At 42.6% G+C, this 25310-nt stretch overlaps 2 protein-coding genes across 2 annotated transcripts; one reads left to right on the top strand and one right to left on the bottom strand.

The window, feature by feature from the left end:
• Nucleotides 1–190: 190 nt before the first annotated feature.
• On the bottom strand, nucleotides 191–18856 carry SHISAL2A (shisa like 2A). The gene is made up of 3 exons (XM_054572398.1): nucleotides 18675–18856; nucleotides 12986–13125; nucleotides 191–453 (listed from the first exon to the last, which is right to left on the bottom strand). The coding sequence occupies exons 1-3, from the start codon at nucleotides 18854–18856 to the stop codon at nucleotides 203–205; spliced, it is 573 nt and encodes a 190-aa protein (XP_054428373.1). The 3' UTR covers nucleotides 191–202.
• LOC129069211 (transcription elongation factor A protein-like 7) lies at nucleotides 724–7683 on the top strand. Its single transcript, XM_054571806.1, has 2 exons — nucleotides 724–728; nucleotides 7308–7683. The coding sequence occupies exons 1-2, from the start codon at nucleotides 724–726 to the stop codon at nucleotides 7681–7683; spliced, it is 381 nt and encodes a 126-aa protein (XP_054427781.1).
• Nucleotides 18857–25310: the final 6454 nt, after the last annotated feature.

Genomic DNA, 25310 nt, shown 5'->3' with positions numbered 1-25310 from the left:
ATCCATGTCTTAATTCCCTTTGGCTCACAGTGGACCAGGCAGAGCAGAATAGGTGGGTCCACGGCAGGCTCGGGGTAGGTTTGCTGGGAAAAGCCCTCATTTATCCCACTAGGTCCTAAAGTACCTTTGATCACCCCCATCCCCAGATTTCTACTGAATAGAGACTCCAGAAGAGGATGGTGTAAAGACATTTATTGAATGTCTATGGCTCTGGTGCATGTGAGATTAGATTGGGGACAGAGGCCCCCTCAGGGATGCCTGGAATGTCATTGGTGGTCACTGTGGCCATGAAACAATGCTGAAGAAGGCATCTGGGATCCACAGCTTGCTCCTCATTCCAGTCCAGGTGTGGTTTCAGGAAGGGATAACTTTGCTGTAGAGGGTTGACTCCCGGCACCTCCACTGGCTTGCCTGTATTCCCATCTTGGCTGTCAGGGGGCACCTCCTCAGGATCTGGAAAACAGCAAGCCGAGGGCATGGGGTTTCCTCCTGCATCCCATTCCTCCCACTGGGCTCACACACCCTGGCTAACTTCTCTGAGTGCTTACCTTGAGTGTGCTCAGAGTCTTAAATGCAGCATTCATCTAACATATATTTGTTAGTCATATACCGTGCCTTGCACTAGGAGCTGTCAATGTTGCTCATAAACTTAAAGATTAGTGGGGGAGGCAGACAATAAACAATTGTTAAGAGATATGAAGACTGGACCTTCACCGTAAACCTATGACGTAGGTACTATTAAAAAACTAATTTTATAGATCAGGATACAGGCTTACTACACAACCAGTATGCAGAGAAATTTTTTTTTTAGAAATGTTAAAAACATACATTATTTTAATAATAGATTTCATGACTTCCTTCATCTACTGAGTTATCCTCTCCTCTTATATCTGAATTTGAAAGGAGGCTCATGTGGCTTTATTTTTCTCCACTTCCCATTCCTGACTTACTCTGATGCAATTTTCTTGGTTTCTGTGCCCACCATAGCTTAAAATATTTTGTCACTAAATCCCATGGTCACTTATAAATCCTTATCTCCCTTAACTCATCAGCATTTGACACAATTAGGCATTCCTGCCTAAAAAAGTATCAAGTGTTCAAGCCAGAAATGTAAGTCTCTCTCACCATCTTTCACACCTTTGTCCTCTAATCCCTTCACAAAGCCAAGCAGTTCATCAAGTCTTGCTCATTCCGCCAAATCACTATCTGCCATATTCATCCATTTCTCTCCATCCTGAAGGCCACCATTCTTGGTGAGGCTTTCACCTTCTTCTGCCCAGAGCACTGGAACAGCCTCCAGTCAGGCCCTTCCAGTCTACCTTCCAGGCTGTAGCCAGAGAGATCTTTCTAAGGTCAAGTGAGTCCATGTACTGTTCTTTCTTAAAAGCCTTCAATGTCTTCCCATTATCTGTGACACTTTACACGGCATTCAAGGTTCTTCACTACTGGTCCCATCTCTTCTATTCAGGGTCATTACTAACCACTCTTCCCTCATGATCTCTACACTTAGCCACACCAAAATTTTCATTGTTCCCTAAATGGGTCCATCCCTTCACATCTCTGGGTCTTCATGCTCTTTCTTCTAGAATGACATTTTATACCTTCTCTGTTTAGAAAACTCATGCTTTAAGACCCATCGATGGAGGATATCTATGAAAATGGTACCTCGGAAACTAAGGGAAGAGTAAATGTCAAGAAGGAAGTTTTACTGAATATTGGAGTTGCCTACCCAACATCCATTCTTCCCCTTCCCCACCTGCTAATAGTAATTATATTTGGATGGGATTGCCCCCACCCCATCTACAGGAGTGGGCCCTGATTGATCTGAGCCAATCAAGTAATCCCATTCCTTCGTCATATGGATAGGGAATCAATGCATAACATTTCCCTCGGTACAGTGATTGGGTTAGAGGTGGGCACATGACCTAAGGTGGTCAATCAGAGTAGAGCTCGGGCCTTTATTATTTCCCACTGGTTGAAGAAAGAGATAGTTCCCTTTCTCCTCCTGGCACGTAGAAGGGAAGAAAAAGTACATAGCCCTAGGGACTGCTGGCAGCCAACTTGGTACCATGAGCAAAGTCAGTCTGAGGAGAAAGGTAACACAGATAGAAGGCAGAGTTGAGAGAATCTTGGAGGATGTAGTCATAAGCCTGAGAACATTGTGAACTTCTATTCAAACCATGCTTAAAGCCCAGCCCTACTTTTGGACTTCTCACCTACAGAATCAATAAATATACTTTTGTGTTTGTTTTGTTTTTAACTTTCTATTTTTAAACAATTTAAGACTCACAAGAAGTTACAAAAATAGTAGAGTTCCGGTATATCCTTCATCTAGCTTTCTCCATTGATAACATATTATATAACCATAAAGCAATTCCAAAACCAAAAGACTGACATTGATACAATACTATTAACTAAGCTACTATTGATCCTATTTCATTTTACTAGTTTTTGCATGTACTTTTTTGGTGTTTAGTACTATAAAAGTTTATCACATGTGTAGCTTTTCATAACCACTGGCATACTCAGGATAAAAAACTGTCTGTCACTGCAAAGAAACTTCCTCATGCTACACCTTTATAGTCAGACCTTCCTCTTATACCTAATTCCCAGTAACCACTATACACTCTCCATTACTATAATTTTGTCATTTCAAAAGTGTTATATAAATGGAATCATACAGTATATAACTTTTTGAGATTGGCTTTTTTTCACTCTGCATAATATCCTTGAGATCCATTCAGGTTGTTGTGTATATGGATAGTTCATTCCTTTTTATAGCTGCATATATTGTATGGTTGTACTATTTGTCCACTGAAGGACATTTGGGTTGTTTCCAGTTTTTACCTATTACAAACAAAGCTGCTATGAACACTCATGTAGAGGTTTTGTACAGATGTACACTTTCATTACTATAGGATAAATACCTAGGAGTGTGACGACTGATTTGCACAGTATAGTGGGCTGAGTGTTGGCCCCCAAAGACCTCAGTTCCTAATCTCTAGGTTCTGTAAATGTTATCTTATATGGTAAAGTTTTTCATATATACTTAAATTGAAAATTCTGAGATGAGGACATTATCCTGAATTATTTAAGTGGGCCCTAAGTTCCATCACAAGTACCCTTATAAGGGAAAGACAGAGGGAGGGAGACACACACAGATAGTGATGAGAAGACAGAGGTAGAAATTGGAGTGATGCAGCTACAAGCAAAGGAATGCTGGCAGTCACCAGAAAAAGAGTCAAGGAACAGATTTACCCCTGGAGACTTTGATTTAGGCCCAGCAAAACTGATTTTGAATTTCTGGCCCCCAGAATTGTGAGAGGATAAATTTCTATTATGTTTAGCTACCAAGTTTGTGGTAATTTGTTATAGTGGCCATAGGAAATTAACAAATATAGTAAGTGGTGCATGTGTAACTTTATGAAAACACCCAACTATCTTCCAAAGTGGCTGTACCATTTTACATTCCCACCAGCAATACAGGGTAGGGCAAAAGTAGGTTTACAGTTATTCATATGGAAAATAATATAATAATTAAATAATAATATGAGAATAAACTCCGTTTCACATACTCACAACCGTAAACCTTCTTTTGTCCCACCTTGTATACAAGAGATCTGGTTGCTTCATTCCTCATTTGGTATTGTCAGTGTTTTCACTTCAGTATTCTGATAAGTGTGAACTGGTATCTCATTGTAGATTTAATATTCATTTTTTTAATGGCTAATGAAGGGAAACATTTTTTCATGTGCTTACTTGCTATCTGTGAAGTACCTGGTTAAGTCTTTTGCTCATTTCCTAGTGGGATTATTTGTTTTGTTAATGTTAAGTTTTGGGGATTCTTTATATATTCTGGATAAAAGTTGTTTGTTAGAATATTACTTTGTTAGAAATAAGGGGCTTGTCTTTTCATTATCTTAATAGGGTCTTCTACACCACAAAAACTTTGGATTTTGATGAAGTTCAATGACAAATTAAAAAATAATGAGTTGTCTTTCATTGCCTGGCTTATTTCACTTAGCATAATAGTCTCCAGTTCCATCCATGCTGTTGCAAACGGTAAGAATTTCTTTTTTACTGCTGCATAATATTCCATTGTATAAATGTATCACAACTTTCTTATCTACTACTCTACTGATGGGCACTTAGGTTGTTTCCAAATCTTGGCTATTGTAAATAATGCTATGAATATAGGGGTGCATATATTCTTTTGAACTGGTGTTTCAAGATTCTTTGAATATAGCCCCAGTGGTGGAATCACTGGATCAAAAGGCAGTTCCATTTTTAATTTTGTAAGGAAACTCCATACTGTTTTCCAGAGCAGCTGCACCAGTCTGCATTCCCACCAACAGTGCCCTAGGGTTCCCTTTTCTTCACATCCTCACTAGCCCTTGTTTGCTGATTTATTAATGATAGCCATTTTGGCAGGTGTGAGGTGATATATCATTGCGGTTTTAATTTGCATCTCTCTGATTGCTAGTGATGTTGAGCATTGTTTCATATATCTATGCACCATCTGTATGTCCTCCTAGGAGAAGTGTCTATTCAGGTCCTTTGCCCATTTTTTAATTGGATTGTTTTTCTTCCTGGTGTTGAGTCGTACAAGTTCTTTATATATTTGGGAGATTAAACCCTTGTCCAATGTTTCATTGGCAAATATGTTCTCTCATACAGTGGGTTCCCTTTTCATTTTGCAATGAAAGACAAATACTATCTCACTTATAACTGGAATTTAAGGAACAAAATAAACCAATGAGCAGAATAGAATCAGAAGCACAGATAAAAGGAACAGACTGAACAAACAGTTGTGAGGGGAAGGTGGAGGGTGGGACTACTTGAAAGAAGGTGAAGGAATTAGACAAAGAACATATGCATCACCCATGGACATATATGCATCACACATGTCCATGAACATCGGTGTGGGGATTGACACACATGTAACGTGACATCAGTGTGGGAAGGGGGGACTGGGGGCTATGGGGCAAAGAGGGGAAAATTGGGACAACTGTAATAGCATAAACACTAAATAAATTAAAAATTAAAAATAAATAAAAATTAAAAGAAAAAAATGAGTTTTGCCTGTGGTGCCTTGTCTAAGAAGTCTTTGCCAAACTCCAGGTAATGGACATTTTCTCCTGATTTCTTTTAAAAGTTTTATAGTAAAAGTTTTTTAGATCTATATGGTTTACATATAGATCTATACAATATTTAGGTAAAGTTTTATTTTTTTTTTTACCTATGAAGTCTAGTTGTTCCAACACAATTTATTGAGAAGACTATTCTTCCTCCATTGAATTGCTTTTGTATCTTTGTCAAAAATCTTTTGGGCGTACTTATCATGTGGGTCTATTTCTGCATCCTATCTTGAACTATGTGTCTGTCCTTCCTCCAGTACCACACTGTCCTGATTACTGTTGATTATTGTTCCTAAATAATATATCTTAAAATCTTACTAAGGAGTATGATTTCCTCCAACTTTATTATTCTTTTCAATATTATTTTAGCTATTGTAGTTCCTTTGTCTTTTCATATAAATCTTAGACTCAATTCGTCTATATATACAAATAAACTGCTTCAATGTTTATCTTTACTATGTTGAGCCTTCCAATTCATAAATATGGCCTAGCTCTCCATTTATTTGTCTTCTTTGGTTTCCTTCATCAGCATTTTATAGTTTTTATTATACAAATCCTGTTTTATTAGTTTTTACATCTACGTATGTCATTTTGGGGGAGTGGCAATAAATGGTATTATTGTGTTTTTAATTGTCCCCAATTGTTTGTTGCTAATTTATCTCATATATAAATAGAATTGATGTTGGTTCTCATCTTTCAAGTAGGTCATACAATGACCTTGCTAAATGCACTTACTAGTTCTAGGAGGTTGTTTTGTATGTATGTGTGTGTGTGTTTAGTAGGCTCCTTGGGATCCTTTGTTATTTAAGCTTGCATTTTAAGGCATTCTATTTGGTACAAGGGTTTAGCAACCTTCTATGCAATGCAAGAATCCCCTTAACTATCAATAAATCTCACATTTAGCCTTGCTCCGATTACTTTCCAGTTTTGGGGGTGCTTCTTTTTCCCCCCAAAACTAAGAGTTACAAATTGATGAACTAAATAGCCCAGAGAAGTGAGGCTGTTTTTCACAAGAGTATTTCAGGTCTCTTTCAAAGAGAGGTGTGTCTTTATTGAATCAGTATCTGCTTCCTTATGTCTCCCTACACTGATCCCAGCTCTGTTCTCTGGCTTCTCACCAAATGTCTCCTCCTTGTGCCACAGGACAGCCTTGCAGAGATCTGAGGGCCTAGGCTGTGAGTCCTGAAGCTGTTTGTTCAAGGCCAAAAGTCCCCAGCTCCTCAGCTGATACTCACATGACTTGGTTCCTAGACTGAGCTGCCTCTAATCGCCTTCTGATTGGTCAAAGTCCCTCTTAAATTGTGGGGCTCTCAGCACAAGGCAGTTACATACAGTAAGATTCGTGTTTGGCTGTTATGCACTGATACAAAAATCTTATCTGATTCTTCTAACAACACTCTGAGGTGGGTATTATTATTCCATGTTATAGAAAAATAAATGAGGCCCAAGTAGAAAAAGTCAATATTTAAACAGCCATTCAGTATTGGATCCAGGATTCACTTCTCATTCAGCTTGATTGAAAGCTTGGACTCTTCCCAGAGAGCAAGCATACTCTTAGTAGGGATTAGGAATAGGCGAGGTCCTGGAGATTCAAAGGCATTTAAGATACAGTTCCTATCTCTGAGATATCAACAGACTCTTTGAGGAGACTAACGTAAAACCTAGGTACCTAATAATAATAACAAAAAAATTGTTCAAAGCCTACCATGTGTCAGAGATTAATTTGTCTCCTATGTAAGCATCACCTCTAGTTTTCACAGCTTTCTTAGTAGGCATTACTGTATACATTTTACAGAGTAAACAGAGGCCCAGAGAGAATGACTTGCCTAAGGCCACATAATGAGAGCTGCAAAACCGGTTTTAGAGCCAGGCTCTCTGTTGTTCCACACCAGGGTTGTGTCTTCCCACCATTCTCCAAGGACCTCTGTGGCCAGCCCTCCCATTGCCTGAGGCCCTCAGCCATCAACTTGGAATAGTCTGTGATGACCAACATGAAGAGGAATTAGATTCTCTCCCTGCTCACAGATGAGTTAAGACTGACTGCCCTGCAAGTGATTGTGACTGTGGCCAAGAGAAAGAGGACTTGAATCCCTTAAATCCCAGCAGAGAACTCTCCCTCTCCCTCTCCCTCTCCCTTTAGTTCTGTCTGCAGGTGCTCTGAGGGTCTAGGCTCACAGACATCTCAAGGCAAGGAAAAGAGGAGGAAACTATCCCAAATTGTCACAGGAAACAACTACATCATGTAAAAAAACCCTGCAAAGAAAATGAAGGGAAGCCCAAGTGCAGCCTGGCAAAGAGAGAGGAAAAACATCCCTATGGAAAATTTGAATGCCAGCAAAGTGAAGGGAATTGTAGGCAAAGGCTGCTTCAGTCTCTCGAGGAATTTAAAGAGGAAAAAGATGACAGGCATTTTAATAATGAAGAAATGACAAGAGAGGGAGATGAGATGGAAAGGTGTTTGGAAGAGATAAACGGTCTGAGAAAGAAGTTTAGGGCTCTGCATTCTAACAAAAGGCATTCTGGGGACTGTCCTTATCCCATTTAATGCATTTCTCCCCTGAATTCAACTATTTTCTGTTATTAATATCACCGCCACTAGGTTCTTTTTGTCTGCATTTTCTTGCTAAATATTTGCTACTATTTTACTCCAGTCCTTCAGTGATCCTTTGATTTACAGATTATTCTTGTTACCAACATCTCATCTTTTGACCCAATCTCATTCATTTAATAGGGTGTTTCATTCATTTGCATGAGAAGATGCTCATTGTATATTGTACAGTGAAAACAACTTGTTGAAAAACATATATAATGTACATCTACATGTGTTATAAGGCAAAAAGTGAACTATTATACACCAAAAGGTTAATAGTGATTCTCTGTGATCTGTACTTTATCTCATTTTTTGCCTATCTGCATCTTCTCATTTTCCAAAAAAATTCAAAAAATTCAAAAAATGAATATATGTGTGTGTATTACTTGTGTCTCAAAAAACCAAAAAAACCTAAAATAGACATAATCAAAGAACTTGTCAATTAAAAAACAAAAAGAAAGACTGATTCATCACCGAAGTTTGTTTAGGTCATAAGTACCAAATGCGGGTCATGAAAAAGCAGTGGGCTCTCGTGCAAATGAACCTTCACTGGAAAGTGAGAGGGGCTGCTGCAGGGAAATATCTCTGGACTAGGAGGCAAAGGCTTAGCCAGTTGGCTGGGTGACCTTGGGCTTGTGACTGTCTTTTACGGCCTCGGCTCCTCATCTCTACAGTGAAAGCATTGGACTTGATTTCTAGGAGCCGTCTGAGTCAATGAAAATGACTGACTAATAAGCTCCTCACCAACACCTTTAAGACAATGATGAGAACTGACCTCTTGTCTTCCATTTTTACCCGCATTGTTTTCTTTGTCTCTTATTAAATGCACCAAGGTTTGAACAGAAACTCCATATTTAACCTCACTCACCTCATCTGCAAAATAGGATTGCTTATAAACACTTGGCAGAGTAGTTAGGCAGGTAAATGGGATAATATGTTTAAAGTTCTTAGCATAGCATCTAGCACAACAGTAGGAACTCAGTCACTCTTCTGATCAAGATAGTTACAAAGTACCAGAGTAAGAGTGTTATGGTTTTTTTGCACCCCAAGTTTGGGGGATAGCGTGGAAATGGGGGTGATGGGCCAGTACAGAACACCTGAGTAGCAGCTGGAGGCTGTTTTCAGAGACTCTGTTCCATTCCCACTATGCTCTTGCCAAGGCACTGCCCACACGATCCTTGTCCTCACACTCAGATCAGGCCCCTGAGGTATAGTGCAATGACCATAGAGGCTGGGAGATCAGGACTGACATCCCAGCAACACATGATCACTGCTGTATAGATTTGGCCAATTCACTTCTCTTGGTGTCCTCTGATGTAAATAGGGCTAATGATCTCTCTATATGCCCCGCTGGCGAGGGAGAGAGCAAATAAAAATGGAAGTCTGTGTAAAGGGTAAAGCTCTGATGAGTATAAGATGGTGAGCTTAAGCTGTCTCAAATGCAGAAGGAGGGACAAGAGGCTCCTGGGAAGCAGAGGGCAGCAATTAATGAAGAAAAAAGAGAAGAACTAAGGGCTGAGACTGGGCAAAAGACAGAGCTAAAAGCTATCATTTAATAAAAGGTCAGTTAATGCATTTTCAATCTTAAAAATAAGAAGCAAACAGCAAGAACATAAGCTATCTCAAACCCTTGCAACTGAATAACGGGCTAGTAGCTGAGCAATAAAAAGGAGGAGGGTGATTTTCACTCACAGGGCAAAGAGATGCACTGTATTCCTTTTGACAGAAAAGCTTGGGGTGAGCAAAGAAAAAGGGTGGGGAGAGATCAGGGGACCAGGACATAAGCAGGAGCATTCATGGACCTGGCCTGGTAAGGCAGAAAGAGTAGGACTTTGAAGGCAGAAAAACACATGTATTTAAATTCCAGATTCACAATTTACAAACTCTAATCCCTTGGGTAAGTCATCTCACCTCTCTGAGACCTGGTTTTCACATCTGTAAAATGGATGATGATCATACATACCTCACTCAGATAGTTGGGAAAATTAGATGAGATAATGCATGCAAAGTTTAAGAGTGTCTGGCGTATAATAGGGACTTTTGTTTCGCAGCACAGAAATAAGGAGAGCAAGGAGTGGAGGTAGAGTTGGCTCTGTCACTCACTAGGTAACTTGGGCTTCCGTTTCTTCATCTGTAAAATGGATAGTAATAAGATCTATACTCTGCCCAGTTATTGTGAAGAACAAATGAGATGATCTATTTAGAGCTAGTTCATTCCTTCTAACTATAGTATTATATCTCATTATTCCTCTACTGGTAGACACTTTGTTTGTTTCCAATATAACAAACTATCATGTTATCCATCTTTACAAATCCTCTTCTAGTATAACTATTTCTTCTAAGATAATTAGAAGTAGAATTACTGAGTTATAGGGTATATTCACTTTTAATATAAATAGATATTGTCAACTTACTCTACAGAATGGTGGTACCACTATATACTTTTATCAGCTATATATGACAGTAGCCATTCTCCCCACCCAAACTTCTCAGCGCTAATGTGATCCATTTTCCCAATGTAATTAATATAAGTTAGGTTCCTGTGAGTCCCTGGTCAAAACATTTTTGGCAATGAATCAAGACATAACTTTGTTTTGTGTATTTCTGTTTAAAGACACCGTATTTAATACATATTGTTAATTTTTAATATTTAACTGATGGCCATTAGCACTATAACTCCTGCCTGAACAAAGTTTACCTGAAGCATGTATTTTCTCCACAAAACACATCACAGTCTTATTCGTGCTTAGGAATACTAGACAGCACTTTAGCACTACATTTGGGGGCTATTTTCAACAGTGAAACCATCATCAAAACCTTCAATCAAAAGTCGTAAAAAAAGTCAATCAAAAATCAAAAGTCATAAAAATGCAATAACATGGCACTCAGTATACGATGAAAAGGACACTTGTTTACAGTGTAAGAGCTGAAACAAGAAGGCAGAGCATGGCCTTGTTCAACCTCAGCTAGGAATGTGTGTGATGGGGCAACTCAATTTTTTTGCTGCTCTGCGCATGTCCACATTTGCAAACGACCTTGAAAACACTGCAAGTATTGATTTTGAGGTTACAAATAAGTTTTAGCAAATAGGCAGATTCACAAATATTGAATCTGTAAATAATGATTGCCTGTATGTGTGTAGATCCATTTTTAATATCTTTGTAGTCTATCACTTGTTTTTTAACTTTCTGTATAATGTCTTTTGTATTATTCGTATTTGATGTCTATTTGCATTTTATGCAGGCAAATTTGCCAATTTTTCCTTTACTTTTTAAATTTTTAAAATTAAATGTTTTATTTAAATTCCTGTATTTTAGTCTGTTTCTGGACTTTCTATTCTAGGGTTTCTCAACATGAGCACTATCGACATTTTGGAAAGTTCTTTGTTATGGAGCCTTGTTCTGTGTTGTAGGATGTTTAACAGCATCCCTGGCCTCTACCAAAAGATATCTCTCACCCAGTTGTGACAACCAAAAATGTTTCCACACATTGCCAGATGTCCTTGGGGAGTAAATTTGCACCTAGTTGAGGACATTGCATTGCCCAATTCTGTCTGTCAGTTTCTGTGCCAATATCAAATTGACAAATTTTTATCTGTTAAAAATGTCTTATTATCTGATAGGGCAAGTCCCTTCTTTCTCTTCCAAAACTGTTTTGTTCATTCTTACACCTTTACTCTTCTAGATTAATTTTAGAATTTTGACAAATTCCATGAAACCTTTTGTTAGGATTTTAAATTACAAATTAACTTGGAAAGAACTAAGTTGTCTATGACATTGAGCTTTCCCATATCTCACTGGATAGTCAGGTCTTTCAACGCCTTTCATTAACTTTTATGCTTTTTCTCTATAAAAGTTGAAGCCTGGGCTACCCTTGGTCTCCCATAGGCTGGGCCTACGCTCAGGCTTTCTTTCTATTCTCCTGCCACTGCCTCCCAGGTCTTCCCAACTCCAAGGGGCACCCGCCAAATCCCCCCGTCCTCTAAAGCCATCCCTCCTGCTTTTCACTGCTCAGCCACAGTGGGATATTCACAATCGCCAGGATCTGAGAAGAGGTCCTGTGCTGCCGTTCATTGCACAAATTTGCTAAATTGGACAAACAATCTTGTACAATGGAAAAAGCTCCCTCTGTCTTTCTCTGAAACTTAGTTTTTACACACCCTGCCCCATGTCCCTCCCTGATGTTTGTCATCCTGACTTCTGAGCTTAAATTTCTCCCCTGTCCAGACTGGCCTTATTCCCTATGGTGCCCCACGGTGAATGACCCTGTCATTGGATAGTTCTCACTCGGTCCTGCCCACATACATTTACCCATTATTTATCCTATCCTGAAGTGCCTTTTCTCCTCTATTTTGCCTAACCAACTCCTTCGCTAACTCAACACTAATTCAAGTCTCCTTTCCTTTTTGAAACCCTCCTTAACATTTGGACAGTGTGCAATCCACTAAGCCATACCAGCTAGGCTCTTAACGTTTGGTATCAAACAATTTTGTGCTTAATTACATACTGTACAGACCCAGTGTGGTGGGCTGAAGTAAGAGCATGACTCAGGCAGAAAGACATGGGCTAGATTTCAGCCTTACAAATTATTAGCTGTGATTCTTGGGGCAAGTCACCTAATCTGTCTCGGCCTTGGTTTCTCATTTGTAAAATGGCGATTACAATACCCATTTTGAGTGTTGTCTACCAAACGATACTGAAAGATCTTTTGCCAATAGCTACTTGTTTTTGTCGCAGTACCTTGCAGAGGTTCTGAAAACCTGTGATATAAAGACTTGTGAAAAAGCAACACTTTCATGGGGACCCTGTAGGGAGGCTGTAGGTGGCTTGTGATAATAAAGAAACGGGTGGTCCAGAACATCGGATTATCAAAAAGTACTTGTATTTAGTTTCTGAGGAAACTGTTTGGGGAGCAGCGAATTTTTCTTATTGTCTTTTGTTTGGTGTAATATTAAAATCAGTTTGTATTTTGTAAGACTAGACTTAAAACATTGTTTTAGAAGATCCACAAGATGAATTCATATTTGTGTAACAAATAGAATGCTGACTATATCAAATTATTTTGATAAACACAGAGCACATGAAAAGTTTAGATGAGAAATGTTCACATCATAAGCCTCTTGAGAAATGAGCTGCTGCTTCTGAATATTCCAGGAACACTCATGAGGCAAATGTTCCAAACATCATTTCTAAATATGTCCCCTTTGTAAAAATGCTTGCCTGCCGAATACAAGGAAACCACGTGGCCTCTGTCTTACCTGTAGTCTGTAAGCTTAAACCTAGGTCCAACTTGGCGTGAGGCTTTGAGCTGAGGAACAGGTAACAAAGCACACAGGCGGTGACAATGAAGGCCAGGAGGACCGCTGCTGCTATGGACAGGCCCACAAGAGCACCAATGCTGGGGAGAGAAAACCACAGAGGAACTGAGTGTCAGGAAGGGGCTTGGGAAGTAGCATATTATAGGAGAAGTGTCCCACCACATAGTTGGGACTCAGTGGGTGTTCCCTTTCTTCTCCTCTCCTTCCTTCCCCACTTTCCTCAACCTACTCCCACCCCAGGGAGCTGGAGATGACCTTAAAGAGCTGTCTCCACACTGCTGTTTCTTAAAAAAAATCAAGACAACATGGTAGGCCTTAGTTAAAAATCAGCTGTCCTTCCAGCCTCAAGGAAATTTCTGACCCACCCTCCAGTAGGTCATACGAGTGTGGACTCCACATCTAAAAACCTCCTGCCACTGGTCCCTCACTCTTTGATCTCATTGTGTCTGCCCCAAGTCGGGCCTTAGTCACTTAGTCTCTAGACAACTACCTCCTATCTCATTTGGGGGCTACTGTCTTTTCTTTTTCACATGATTCCTCCCCATTATCTCCCTACATTAGAATTTTACCTGTCTCCAAAGGCCCATCTTAAATGTCTCCTCAGTAATGCTTTCCTTGATCATCTTTCTCTTCCCTTTCTCTCCCCTCCCCTCTTTCCCCACATGCCAGGCTAATCCACCCAGATGCTTTACTCAGGACCTTTAGCACTTCCACTGGGCCAGGCAGCCCAATGTGGTAGGAAAAGAGCAAAGAACTTTGGAATCAGACCTGCCTGGGTTAGGATCCAGCTCTGTAACTAACTATGAGATCCTTATGAAGGTGTTTAACCTTTTGAGCCAAAGCTTCTTAGTCTGAAAAGTGAGAGTGATCAAAACAGAGCATTCCACAGGTGGTCGTGAGGATGAATGATATTTATCATATTCTTGGCACATAGTAGGTGTTCTACATATTTCTCACATGTTCCTTGAAGGCAGACGCAGACCATATTTACTTGGCCTTGTCCTCCTCTTGTACAGGCCCTGGCACAAAGCAGGTAGTTAGTAAATTTTACTGACTACCTACTATGTGTTAGGCACTGTGAGATGTTCTTACAATGCTAGGACATAGGTAAGCACCAGGCTTTGTTTCTGTGCCCTTCTTGCCTACTACTCTGAAAAGGATTCCCCAGACCCAGTACTAACAAGGCATGCGGAGACTTCTGCACACCAACAAGTGTTTCTCTGACCCCAGCAGGGTATCTGAGAATTCAGATCAATTCTGATACGACCTACCAAAGACAGAATCAGATTCCATAGGTTAAGGGTTCAGCTGTCCAAGAGTGCCCCATGACCCCCCACACGCAGGCACACGTCAGATACCAGCTGCAAGTCCAGGCTCTTACCTGTGCTATTGACCAACGAGCTATGGATCAGAGGTTCTAATAACCCCCTCTTTGGGTTCGATTACGTTGCCAGAATGGCTCACACGAACAAGAAAAATTGTTCACTCACTAGATTACTCATTTCTTATAAAGAATATTAAAGGATTTGAATCAACAGCCAGATGCAGAGATACATACGGCAAGGTCACGAACAAAGGAGGTTCTGTGGAGCTTAGGGCCTGGTGGCACATGAAAGCATTCTGGTTCCCCAAAACGGAAGCTCTCCAAAAAGAACAATAAGGACCAACGTCTGTCTTTTTAGGTTTTTACGAAGGCCTCTTTGTGTAGTCATGATTGAGCAAGTCATTGGCCATTGATAATTGAACTCAATCTCCAGCCCATTTCCCCGAGGTCAGGAAAAGACGGCAGGGACTGGAAGTTCCAAACCTCTCATCACATGGTTTGTTTTTCCCGGCAACCAGATTCTACCCTTGAGTGGGGCCCAAAAGACCCCTTTATTATTCTCAATACTTAAGAAATTCCAAGGATTTTGGGAGCTGTGATCCAGGAACTGTGGATGAAGACCAAATATCTTATAAATCACTATATCACAGACTCCTTCTCCAGTTTTTCTGCCCACCACTCTCCCTGACCCCAGCCCCAGACTCCTGCCCTTGCCATTTCTGCCACATTTTGCTCCCAGCTAGCTGATGGCTAATTTCCACCAAACAGAAACACCTTAGAGCTTTGGAGAGTATGTATTACCATGGCTAAATAAATTATTGGATACCCCTGCAATGGATGCAATGGAATAGTAAAGAGCTCTTAAAAACATTTTTTCAAGTAATATTTAAGATCAAGGCTAAATTTAGATGAGAGAATGTAAGTGAAAAGAGCAGGACACATTACTAAGTATATTGCATAACTTCAGCTCAAATAAATAAATACAAATAGATGCGTAAGAACTATGTAAGGTTTGAATGGAAATACACCAAAATGCTAACAGGCTGTAGCTGGATGTAGCCCAGGATGTGGATGTCTTGTCAGTGTCCCATTAGGGATATAATTGTAAAATATTCTGGCCAGAGTTTCAAATGCCAGCATTTGTATCTTTTTGCCTGAGGCCTTTCTTGGGCCCAGAACAGACTCAACCTGCACAGTGAGCAGGTCAGAAGGGCAGGAAAATTAATGCCTGCCTTCTCACACCAGCACACAACCAATGACTAACAGGCATTGGTATGTGAATTCCCAGCTTCCCAGCCCTTAGTTGGAATGATTTTGAGGTGTAGGTTCTACACTGGCTGGCAGAGTTCTTAAGCTCTGGGGACCCTTGGTGGTGACTTGCTTGGTAACACTGTGGTTAGTTCCTTCCCTTCCCCACCCTCAGTTCCCTACCCTCCACCAGTGTTCTCTAGGATTGATTTCCATATACACTATCTTTCCGCAAATCCTTGTCTCTGAGTTTTATGGGGAACCCAAGCTCAGACACTGGATTGCTCATGATTTCGTTCCTTTTTAATTTTTCCTGTCCTTTCTACATTTTCCACATAAAGCATGTAATATTTGTTCGTTTTTGAAACATTATTTCCTCTTTTGAGATACACTCACTGTTTATAAGGCTCTCAGCTGGGAGATTTGTGCTCAAGTTAGGACCCCACCCTTTACAAGGGACATCTATGGCCACCTGGATGGAAAGGACCCTTTAAAAGTAGGGTCCTTTGAAGAGTGGGTGAGAGAACTCTGGGGCTGTATCTCAGATCAGTGGTCAGTCAAGAAGTGGGTGCTGTCTCTCTGGGGACAGAGGAACTAGCCTGCAGTGTGGTCATAGGATGGGACCACAATGACATGTGATATAACCTCAGAGCTCACCCTATCCAACAACTACCTCATTGCCTAAGCCACTAAAGTACTCCATGCATCACAAGGGTCCAAGGCAACTGAAGGGACCTCAGGGTGTTTAGGGAAGAGGGTAGTAGTAGAGGGTTGGGGTTCTGGCTGGGTGCTGAGGGGGTTACTCATCTCTGTGTTTCCAAGGGCTAGCACAGTATCCAGAAGACAGTAAAAGGTCATTAAGTATTTTTTTCAAATGATCTGAGTAGAGCAGTTTATAAGAGAGCCAGGGTTAGATTTACACAGTTGTGCAGCAGGACAAGCCTGGGCTTGGGGCACTCCCTGATAGTAACTTAAGGGCTTTCAAGTTTTCTCATCTGTAAAATGGAGAGAAAACGTGCCAGAGTTGCAAATGTACTAATGCATCGAGCCCTTGGACGGTCCTAGGTAATGTTCTTTAAATCTCAGTCTACTGTGACATGGCTAGATTTTTTTTTAATTAAAAAAAATTTTTTTTATTGTTCAAGTACAGTTGTCTCCATTTTCCCACCACCATTTTCCCCTGCCTTACCCACCCCCACCTCCCACCCTCAATCTGCTAGAAGATCTTGGACAAATCACTTTCCTACTCCAAGCTTCACTTTCCCTTCCTATGAACCAGAGAAAGAGAACTCCCTTTTACTGAACATCTACAATATGTACGGGTCACTTTCACACGCATACTTCACCACATCCTCGCAACAATTCCATGAGACAGGTATTACTATTGCCATTTTAAAGATGAAAAGAGAGACTTGTACATAATTTGCCTGAATTCACATAGCTATTAAGTGACAGAACCAAGGTTTGGACTGGGCTCTAATCAGTCCCAAAGCTTCACATTGTCTCTATACCCCAAAGGGAAGTAAGTGCTATCATACATCAGCACCTGCCTCAGTGGTCAGTACAGAGTCGCTTTTAGACAAAAACCCCATTGTTGTACTTTAGGTGCATGTCATATCTCTTTGAGTGGACTATAAGCTACCGAGGGGCAGGGAATAATTGATTTCTGTGTCTCAAATGCCTAGTGTAGCACCTGATACAGAGAAAAGGCTATAATAAATGAATGAAAAAGTGGATGAACAGAGAATTAATATATTTCTCTGGGTTACAGATAGCAGCTGAGTGTGCAGGCTCTGAAAACCTGGCCATCCGAAAATCCTTTAGAATTATGGGTTGAACTATTTAGAAAAAGAAATGGTATCTATAATTGTCCATGGCATACGCTAAGCTGATTTCACCTCTTTATCTCATTTGGTCCTTGCCCTAGTTGGAAATCAGGGCAATGATTTATCATCTTCCCCATTTGACAGATAAAAAGACAAAGGCTCAGAGAAATTTTAGTGGGAGGCTGTCTCTTCCCATTCAGAGGGCATGCAGCCCCTCTAGTCAAATACCTCCGGGGACAGGAAAATTACTGTCTACGAAGATGGCCCATTCCATTTTTGCTGATATCTTTTTCCCAGAGCAGGTTCAGGGTCAAGTCCTACTTTCAGGGTGAGGCCTTTGGAGATGGAGAGAGACTGCAGCCAACTGCCCTCTCATCTCTCCACTGAGGTTCCAGGAATGTCAGCAATAGCCTCACCTGAACAAGTGGGGAAACTGAGGACTTGTGGGTATTCACCCAAATCATGCTGTTAATACAGCCTGAGCTGGCTTCTGCTGTGGCATTATGCCATAGTGTCATGATGAATTTGGAGGTAGCGCTGACCTCTTGGTCTTCTCTCTTAGCTCAGGCTTGTAGTACCTCCCTAGCACTCATCACAGGGCCTAGAAGAGCTAAGTGCGCAGTAAGAGATGGCTGAAAGAATGAGTGAGTATCAGGGGGAAGGAAAGAGTTGAGGCTGGGATGAGGGTGGGGATGAGTTGGGGTGTAGCATGAGGTGAGAACTAAGGCTTGAAGCAGAGGTTTGGATGGAGATCTATATATAATGTTTGGAATCAGGGTGGGGAAGGAGAGCTCAGGTGGGATTGCAGGCATTCTGGAGGGGGAGGTTGGGCTGGTGATACAGTAAAGGCTGGGATCAGTATTGGGAAGTGAGTAAAGTCAGGAATGAGGTTGATGTTGATATTAGGGAGGGGATCTTGGTGGGCACTTGGATGGGGGTGGAGTTTGGGTTTCCTGCGAACACTGGAAGATGGGAGTTTTGTTGTTAGGCAGAGGTGTTGGTATGTATTTTGGGGTTGGGTTGAGGGTGGTGGAGGATGAGGCTTGGAATGGGGATGGAGTGAAGCTTTTTCAGGAAGGAGTTGGGGTGAGGTTCAAGCCTGGATCTGAATAGTGGTTGGAACCAGGATCAGAATGCGTCCTGAGGGCTTAGCACGCGGCCTGGCTCAAGCGGGGCAAGAGGGCTAAGACTGGTTTGGGGTTCTAGGTGGGGTTAGGGCCAGGGCCGGTACCTGAGCCACCACATGTAGCTGTGCTCGTAGGGGAAGAAGCTGTGCGGGTCGTCGCAGCAGTACTTGTGGTCGCGGAAGCCGCAGCAGAAGACCGCGGCCGCCTCGCCCCCCGGGAGCGGGCAGCTGAAGCCGCGCACCACCTCCTGCTCCGCGCTCACGTAGCTCGTGCAGGCGCCGCTCATCGCGCCCGGCGCGGGGGCCCGCCGCCACCTCCGGCTACCGGCCGGCCGGCGAGAGGAGGACACGGGCGGAGACAGAAAAGACAGAGAGAGAGGTGGGCAGAGACAGGCAGAGAGACCAGAGAAAGACGCGAGGCGCGGAGACGCAGCGGTTAGAAACCTAGAGTCTCCGAGGACCAAGAGAGACGAACAGGTACGCGGACAGGGCGCAGCCGGAGGTAGGTGGAGGAAGGAAAGCAGGAGGATCGAGGAGCGGTGGGAGTGGAGAGCGGTGGGAAGGAGGCGGGAGCGGCCGCCCGGCCGCGGGCGCGGGGTTGGGGGTCGACCCTTGGAGCGGGGAGAGGGAGCTACCAGGGAGAGCTGTAGGGGGGCCGGTCCCTATAGGCGCTCCCCCACCGGCTCCACTGCGTTCCCAGGGTATGCACGAGGATGCTGGATGCTCAGGGGAACAACACGTGTCCAGGGTGGCAGGGCGGGAATCGAAGCGTGGATTCCACATCTTCCCTGAGCACCGCCTGGTGCTGGGCACTGTGTGGACACTGGGAATCTCAGGTCAGTGTCAGGCTAGTGCAGGGCGCAGACCAGGGACCAGCCAGTGACCACACAGTAGGGCGAGTATGGGATGATTAACACCCTACCTCACTTAACCTTTACAACAAGCCAGAGGACCGGGGATTTTCAAACCCATTTTATAAATGAGTGCTAAGGGTCAGAGAGAAGTCATTTTCCCCTGGCCCTCAAGCCCGTGGGTTTTAACCAGGGTTTGCCTTGTTCTCAAGGCCTTGCTCTTACAGCACCTCTCAGTGGACTTTTATCTTTAAAAATATTTTATTGATTATGCTATTGCAGTTGTCTTGATTTTCCCCCCTTTGTCCCGCCCCCTCACTCAGCACCCCCCACCACACACACACACTCCCTCAGGCAATCCCCACACCATTGTTCATTTCCATGGGTTATACATAGCTTCCTGGCTTCAGCTACTCCATTTCCTATACTGTACTTACATCCCCATGGCTATTCTGTAACTACCTATTTGTACTTCTTAATCCCCTCACCTCTTCACCCATTCCCCCACACCCCCTCTCATCTGGTTACCATTAAAACACTCTCTGTATCTATGATTCTGTCCTTATTTGCTTAGTTTGTTTTTTAGGTTCAATTGTTGATAGGTTTGTAGTTTTTGCCATTGTATTGTTCATAGTTTTGATCTCCTTTTTCTTAAATAAGTCCCTTTAACATTTCATATAATAAGGTCTTGGTGATGATGAACCCCTTTAACTTGACCTTACTTGGGATAAGGTCACTTTATCTGCCCTTTGATACTAAATGAGAGCTTTGCTAGGTAGAACAATCTTGGCTGTAGGTTCCTGCTTTTCATGATTTTGAATATTTCTTGCCAATCCCTTCTAGCCTGCAAAGTTTCTTTTGAGAAATCTGCTGACAGTCTTTGGGGAACTCCCCAGTAGGTAACTAACTTCTTTTCTTTTGCTGCTTTTAAGATTCTCTCTTTATCTTTAACCTTTGGCGTTTTAATTATGATGTGTCTTAGAGTGGGCCTCTTTGCATCCTCTTGTTTGGGACTCTGTGCATGCTGGACTTGCATGTGTATTTCCTTTACCAAATTAGGGAAGTTTTCTTTCATTATTTTTTCAAGTAGATTTCCAATTTCTTGCTCTTCCTCTTCTCCTTCTGGTACCCCTATGATGCAAATATTGGACCTCTTGAAGTTGTACCAGAGGCTGCTTAAACTATGCTTATTTTTTTGGACTCTTTTTTCTTCTTGTTGTTCTGATTGATTGTTTCTTTCTTTCTTATGTTCCAAATCGTTGATTTGATTCTTGGCTTCATCCACTCTACTATCATTTCCCTGTAAATTGTTCTTTATTTCAATTAGTGTATCATTTGTTTCTGACTGGATCTTTTTTATGCTGCTAATGTCCTCACTAAGTTCACTGAGCATCCTTATAACCAATGTTTTGAACTCTATGTCTGATATACTGTTTATCTCCATTTTGTTTAACTCTTTTTCTGGAGTTTTGATCTATTCTTTCATTTGGGCCATGATTCTTTGTCTCCGCATTTTGGCAGTCTTCCTGTGTTTGTTTTGTATTAGGTAGAGCTGCTTTGACTCCATGTCTTTGTAGTGTGGCCTAATGTAGTAGGTGTCCTGTAGGGTCCAGTGGTACAGCTTCCCTTATCACCCAAGCTGGATATTCAAGGTGCACCCTTTGTGTGAGCTGAGTATATCCTCCTCTTGTAGTTGAGCCTTGGTTGCCCTTGGAAGATGAATAGGAGGGAGTTACCCAGGCCCATCTTGCAGCTGCAAGGACTGGCTATGACCACTGACTACAAACCTCTGCCCTCTGTAGAGGACCAGCTGTGCAGGGGCAGGGTGGTGGTGCTCTGACGTGGTCTGTAGCTGTTCCCTGAGTGTGCTGGCCCTGGAGTTTCCTGGATGGTGCAGGCCAAGGTTAGCCCCAACCTGTGTTTTGCCCTGGGTCTCCCTGCCTGAGCTATAAAGCAATCTGAGATGGCTGCTACTTGTGCTGGGCTTGGAGATTCCCAGGTGAAGCCAAGCTGTGAAACTAGGCTGGCTGCTGCTAGTACTGGGCCTGGGGCTCGCTGAGGCCAGCTGTTGCTTGTTTGATAGGTTTTAGTAAGTTGTAAAGCATGAGCCAAGACCAGCTACTCATATGGAAAGACTGCTTGGGTGTCCCTGTAAGTTAGTGAAGGGCGGAGATTCTGGGGATCTCCAAGGGGAGTCAAACAGTGTTAGCTAGGTTAATAGAGTCTCATATATGGCTCCAGCTTACTGGCTCTGTTGGGGGAGGATTTGGAAAAGGGACAATGGCCTCTGCTGGCCTTGATGCCAGACACTTCAGTTCCTCCCTGCATACCACTGGTGCCTTTAAAGCTGCTACCCTGGTGCTGGAGCTCAGAGGGAGTGAGTATGAGAAGGTGAGTCCATGTGTGAGTTCTTTAAGAGGAGCTGCATGGGGCTCCAGCAGTTTTTTTCCACTGACTCAATTCCCACTGGTTTTTGCAGCCAGAAGTTGTGGGGATTTATCTTTCTGGCACTGGAACTGGGCTGGGGGGCCTGGTGTGGGGCTGTGATTCCTTGCTTCCCAGATATCCCTCCCAAATTTTTAATGCACCACTTGTGGGTGTGGGACGAACCCATTCTGCGACTTCACCCTGCTATCAGTCTGAATGGATGTGGTTTCCTTAATTCTGTAGTTGTCAGACTCCCCTTTGACTCAATTTCTGATGGTTCTGAGCGATGGTTGTCCTATATTTTAGTTGTGATTTTGATGTGGTTGTGCAAAGAGGCGAACCATGCCTGCCTGTGCCACCATCTTGACTGGAAGTCCACCAGTGGACTTTTAAATAACCTCATCCTCTGGCTTCCTCTATCTCTTCCTTCCCTGAGCAGCTAGCTCATGCTCTGACTGTTCATATTCCCTGTTAACACCCTGTCCACACTGCCCTAGGACAAGGGGACTAATAAATGTTCTAGATGGTAATCCCACCCAGCAGATAGCAAATCCAGTGTACCTCTCCATTCAGAAACAATGTCCAGATCACAGGAGAAGTGTTCTCACTATGATCAGAGGACCACAGTCTGAAGGGGCTATATGAAGCCCTTAGAGATTTTCTGTCTGTCCTCTCAGGGTACTTTGGGGAAACCGAGGCTCTGAGAGGTAGGCAGTTTGGCCTAATCACACTGAGCTAGGACTAGGAACTTCTAAACTTTAATTGCCCCATTCATTATGTGAATAATTCCCTTTCAGCCAACACAGAGGAATGGGGCTGAAAAGCGCCCCTGGGCCATGTAATCAGTTATCAAGTCACAGGTAGCATTAAAAATAACAGTAATTAAATGGAATAGAAAAAGTACATGCCAGATAGTAAAACTATGTAAAATGCATTTTTTATTCTGAATCAGGTCAAAAGGTTTAAAAGCCATTGACTCTGACATTTCTCATTGTGCAGATGGGCTATCCTCATTTTTAGCTCTCCTTATTTTTCACAGCAGTGGGTAGAGTAGGAAATCATGTAATGCCTCGGGATGCCCCAGTTTCTCCATCCCTTGCGTTGGGTGTGTGGTGGATAAATCATGGGCATCAGGGGATCTGGACTCAAGCCCCAGCTTGACCCCTTCCTCGCCTTTAGTCTTTGTGCTTCAGATTCCTTTTCTTCACCTAGACCAGCTCCTAAGATGCTAATGTGTGCCATGACTTTGACCTGGGCACTGGAGCCTCTGTGCGGGGTCGAGTCTGAGTCTGCCCTTGAGAAACACATAGTATGGTGGGGGAGTGAGACAGACATCACAGGACAGGGCAGTGAAAGGGGACATGCAGGGATTGTGGCCACAGAGGGGTCACCATGTGAAGGACCAGAGAAGAGTTTTGAGGGGGTGGTGTCTTCAGGAGTCACTCTAAGGTCGAATATGAAAACTGGAGAGAATTGTTATTATCCCTCAGAAAATCTTTCCCCAACTGGGGATCTCTGCAGACTGGGAGCTGGGTAGTGTATTCTAATGGAGGCGCATTTTGGCCTCTTTATTTATTGGAGAGTAAAGGGGAGTGGTACAATCTTGTGGAAAGGAGCGAATGCTCCTGAAGATATGGGGTTCAGCCAGGAAGTGGAAATGCTCTGCTCTGGCCTTTTGGTAAAATTGGGAAGCTGCCAACAGTTTCCTAAGTCCTTTTCCAGCCACGGATTAATTTGTTCCTCCCAACAACCCTGTGGGTGAGCAAAACTAGGATGATTATGCCCCTGAGAGACCTACCAAGCCTGATGTCACACAGTCATCTATGGTCCAGGCAGGACTGGTACCCATGTCTGTCTAGCCAAGGATCCCCTTTGGCAGTCTGATGAATACTGTGGACCACTATTCAGAAGAATATTTTTACCTACAAAAAGTAAATTACTTTGGAATACAAAGGAAGCCAATTATATAGAATCATTATCAAAATATTTATTTTGTGATGTCCTTTTTAAATACATTAAATAACAAGATCTAGAAACTGGTCTGTTAACCTATTGTAATTTCAAGGTGGTGAACGAATATTTCAAGACATCACTACCGTGATGCCATGTGGAAATATCTGTGATTTCTGTTGGTGCCAAAGTCACAGTTGTGATTTGTTGTTTACATGCATGATAGAAGGAAATGCTAAATTTCAGTCAGAGGTTAGTGAAAACCCAAGTTCATCCTTCTCCGTTCCCACTGTGAACTCTATCCATGGATCCCTTTGGGCTCTGTGGAATCTATGCTAAAGTCTTCTACCTCTTCTGGTCTAGCTACTATTCCCATGCTTTTTCCTTCGTCACATGCATCACATTTCTTTCTGCCCACACTTACTGCAGACCTATTATGTGCCAGACAGTTTCCCATCTTGTATGTCATACAGTCCTTGAAAACTTCCTTTGAGATAGGTGTTACTCTTCCCATTTTGCTGACAAGGCAACTGAGACTGGCAGAGTTTAAGTGATTTACCCAAAGCCACACAGCGAGTTGCTGAAATCCGAGTCCTGTTCCACTTCCTCCTTCCTCCTCAACTGAGGTTGGGAGCCAGAGTCTCTAACACCAGAAGAAAAGTATAAGAGAAGGGTAAGCAGGGAGAATTCATATTTATGGAGGACACACTGCAAAGTAGAAATTCTGCTGTGCTTTTCACTATCTCTTTTAATCCTCACAACCCTGTGCAGTATAACTCTCTCTAGTAAAAAAATAAGTAAATAATACATATTCATTATAAAACAATGAATCAGGAAATACAGATAAACCAAGAGAAAAATCTGTTTAATCTCTGTCCACACAGAAATATCTTGTTACTTTGGTATGGAGTCTTCCAGATGCACACATACACACACAATTTTACACCCACTTTACTGATAGGAAAGCTGAACCCAGAGAGGTTGAGTAACTTGACCAAGAATGTGCCAGTAATAAGTTCTAGTCACCTGTGGTTTGACCTTAGGCAGGTCACTTTCCTCTCTGCATCAGAGCAGTAGGAAGAGCCAAAGCCTGGCATTTGGAAAGCCAAAACTGAAACCCCACTGAGCAACTCTCAAAAGAGTGCCCTCTAGGCCAGGGTAGCCTGTCTTCTCAGAGAGGGTTGCGAAAGAAATACCTGCTCCCTGTGGCTTATGCTCGTCTACATCCTTTTCACCCTTCAAGGCCCAGCTTGAAGAAACCCCTCCTGCAGGAAGCCTTTCTGTGACCAATTCTCAGGGCATTATTTTTGCTTGAAGCATCTGCTGTCTTGACTGTACAGGTCCCATTCTTAAGCACCTTCCATGTGCCATCATCTCACAGGTATCACACTCCAGGTGAGAGGTTGTACCTGCTTCAGCCCTGGTTTCACAGCATTCAGCCAAGGCCCTGGTTCTCAAGGCAGGGCTGCTGCTTTATGCTGCTTTTGTTCCTTTGTGCAAATTAGGAAAAAAG

This window comes from Pteronotus mesoamericanus, unplaced genomic scaffold (assembly GCF_021234165.1).
Source record: "Pteronotus mesoamericanus isolate MK-2021 breed Mesoamerican mustached bat unplaced genomic scaffold, CSHL_Meso_final contig_105, whole genome shotgun sequence".
NCBI classification, from domain to species: Eukaryota; Metazoa; Chordata; class Mammalia; order Chiroptera; family Mormoopidae; genus Pteronotus; species Pteronotus mesoamericanus.
This window is presented reverse-complemented; position numbering and strand designations above follow the sequence as displayed.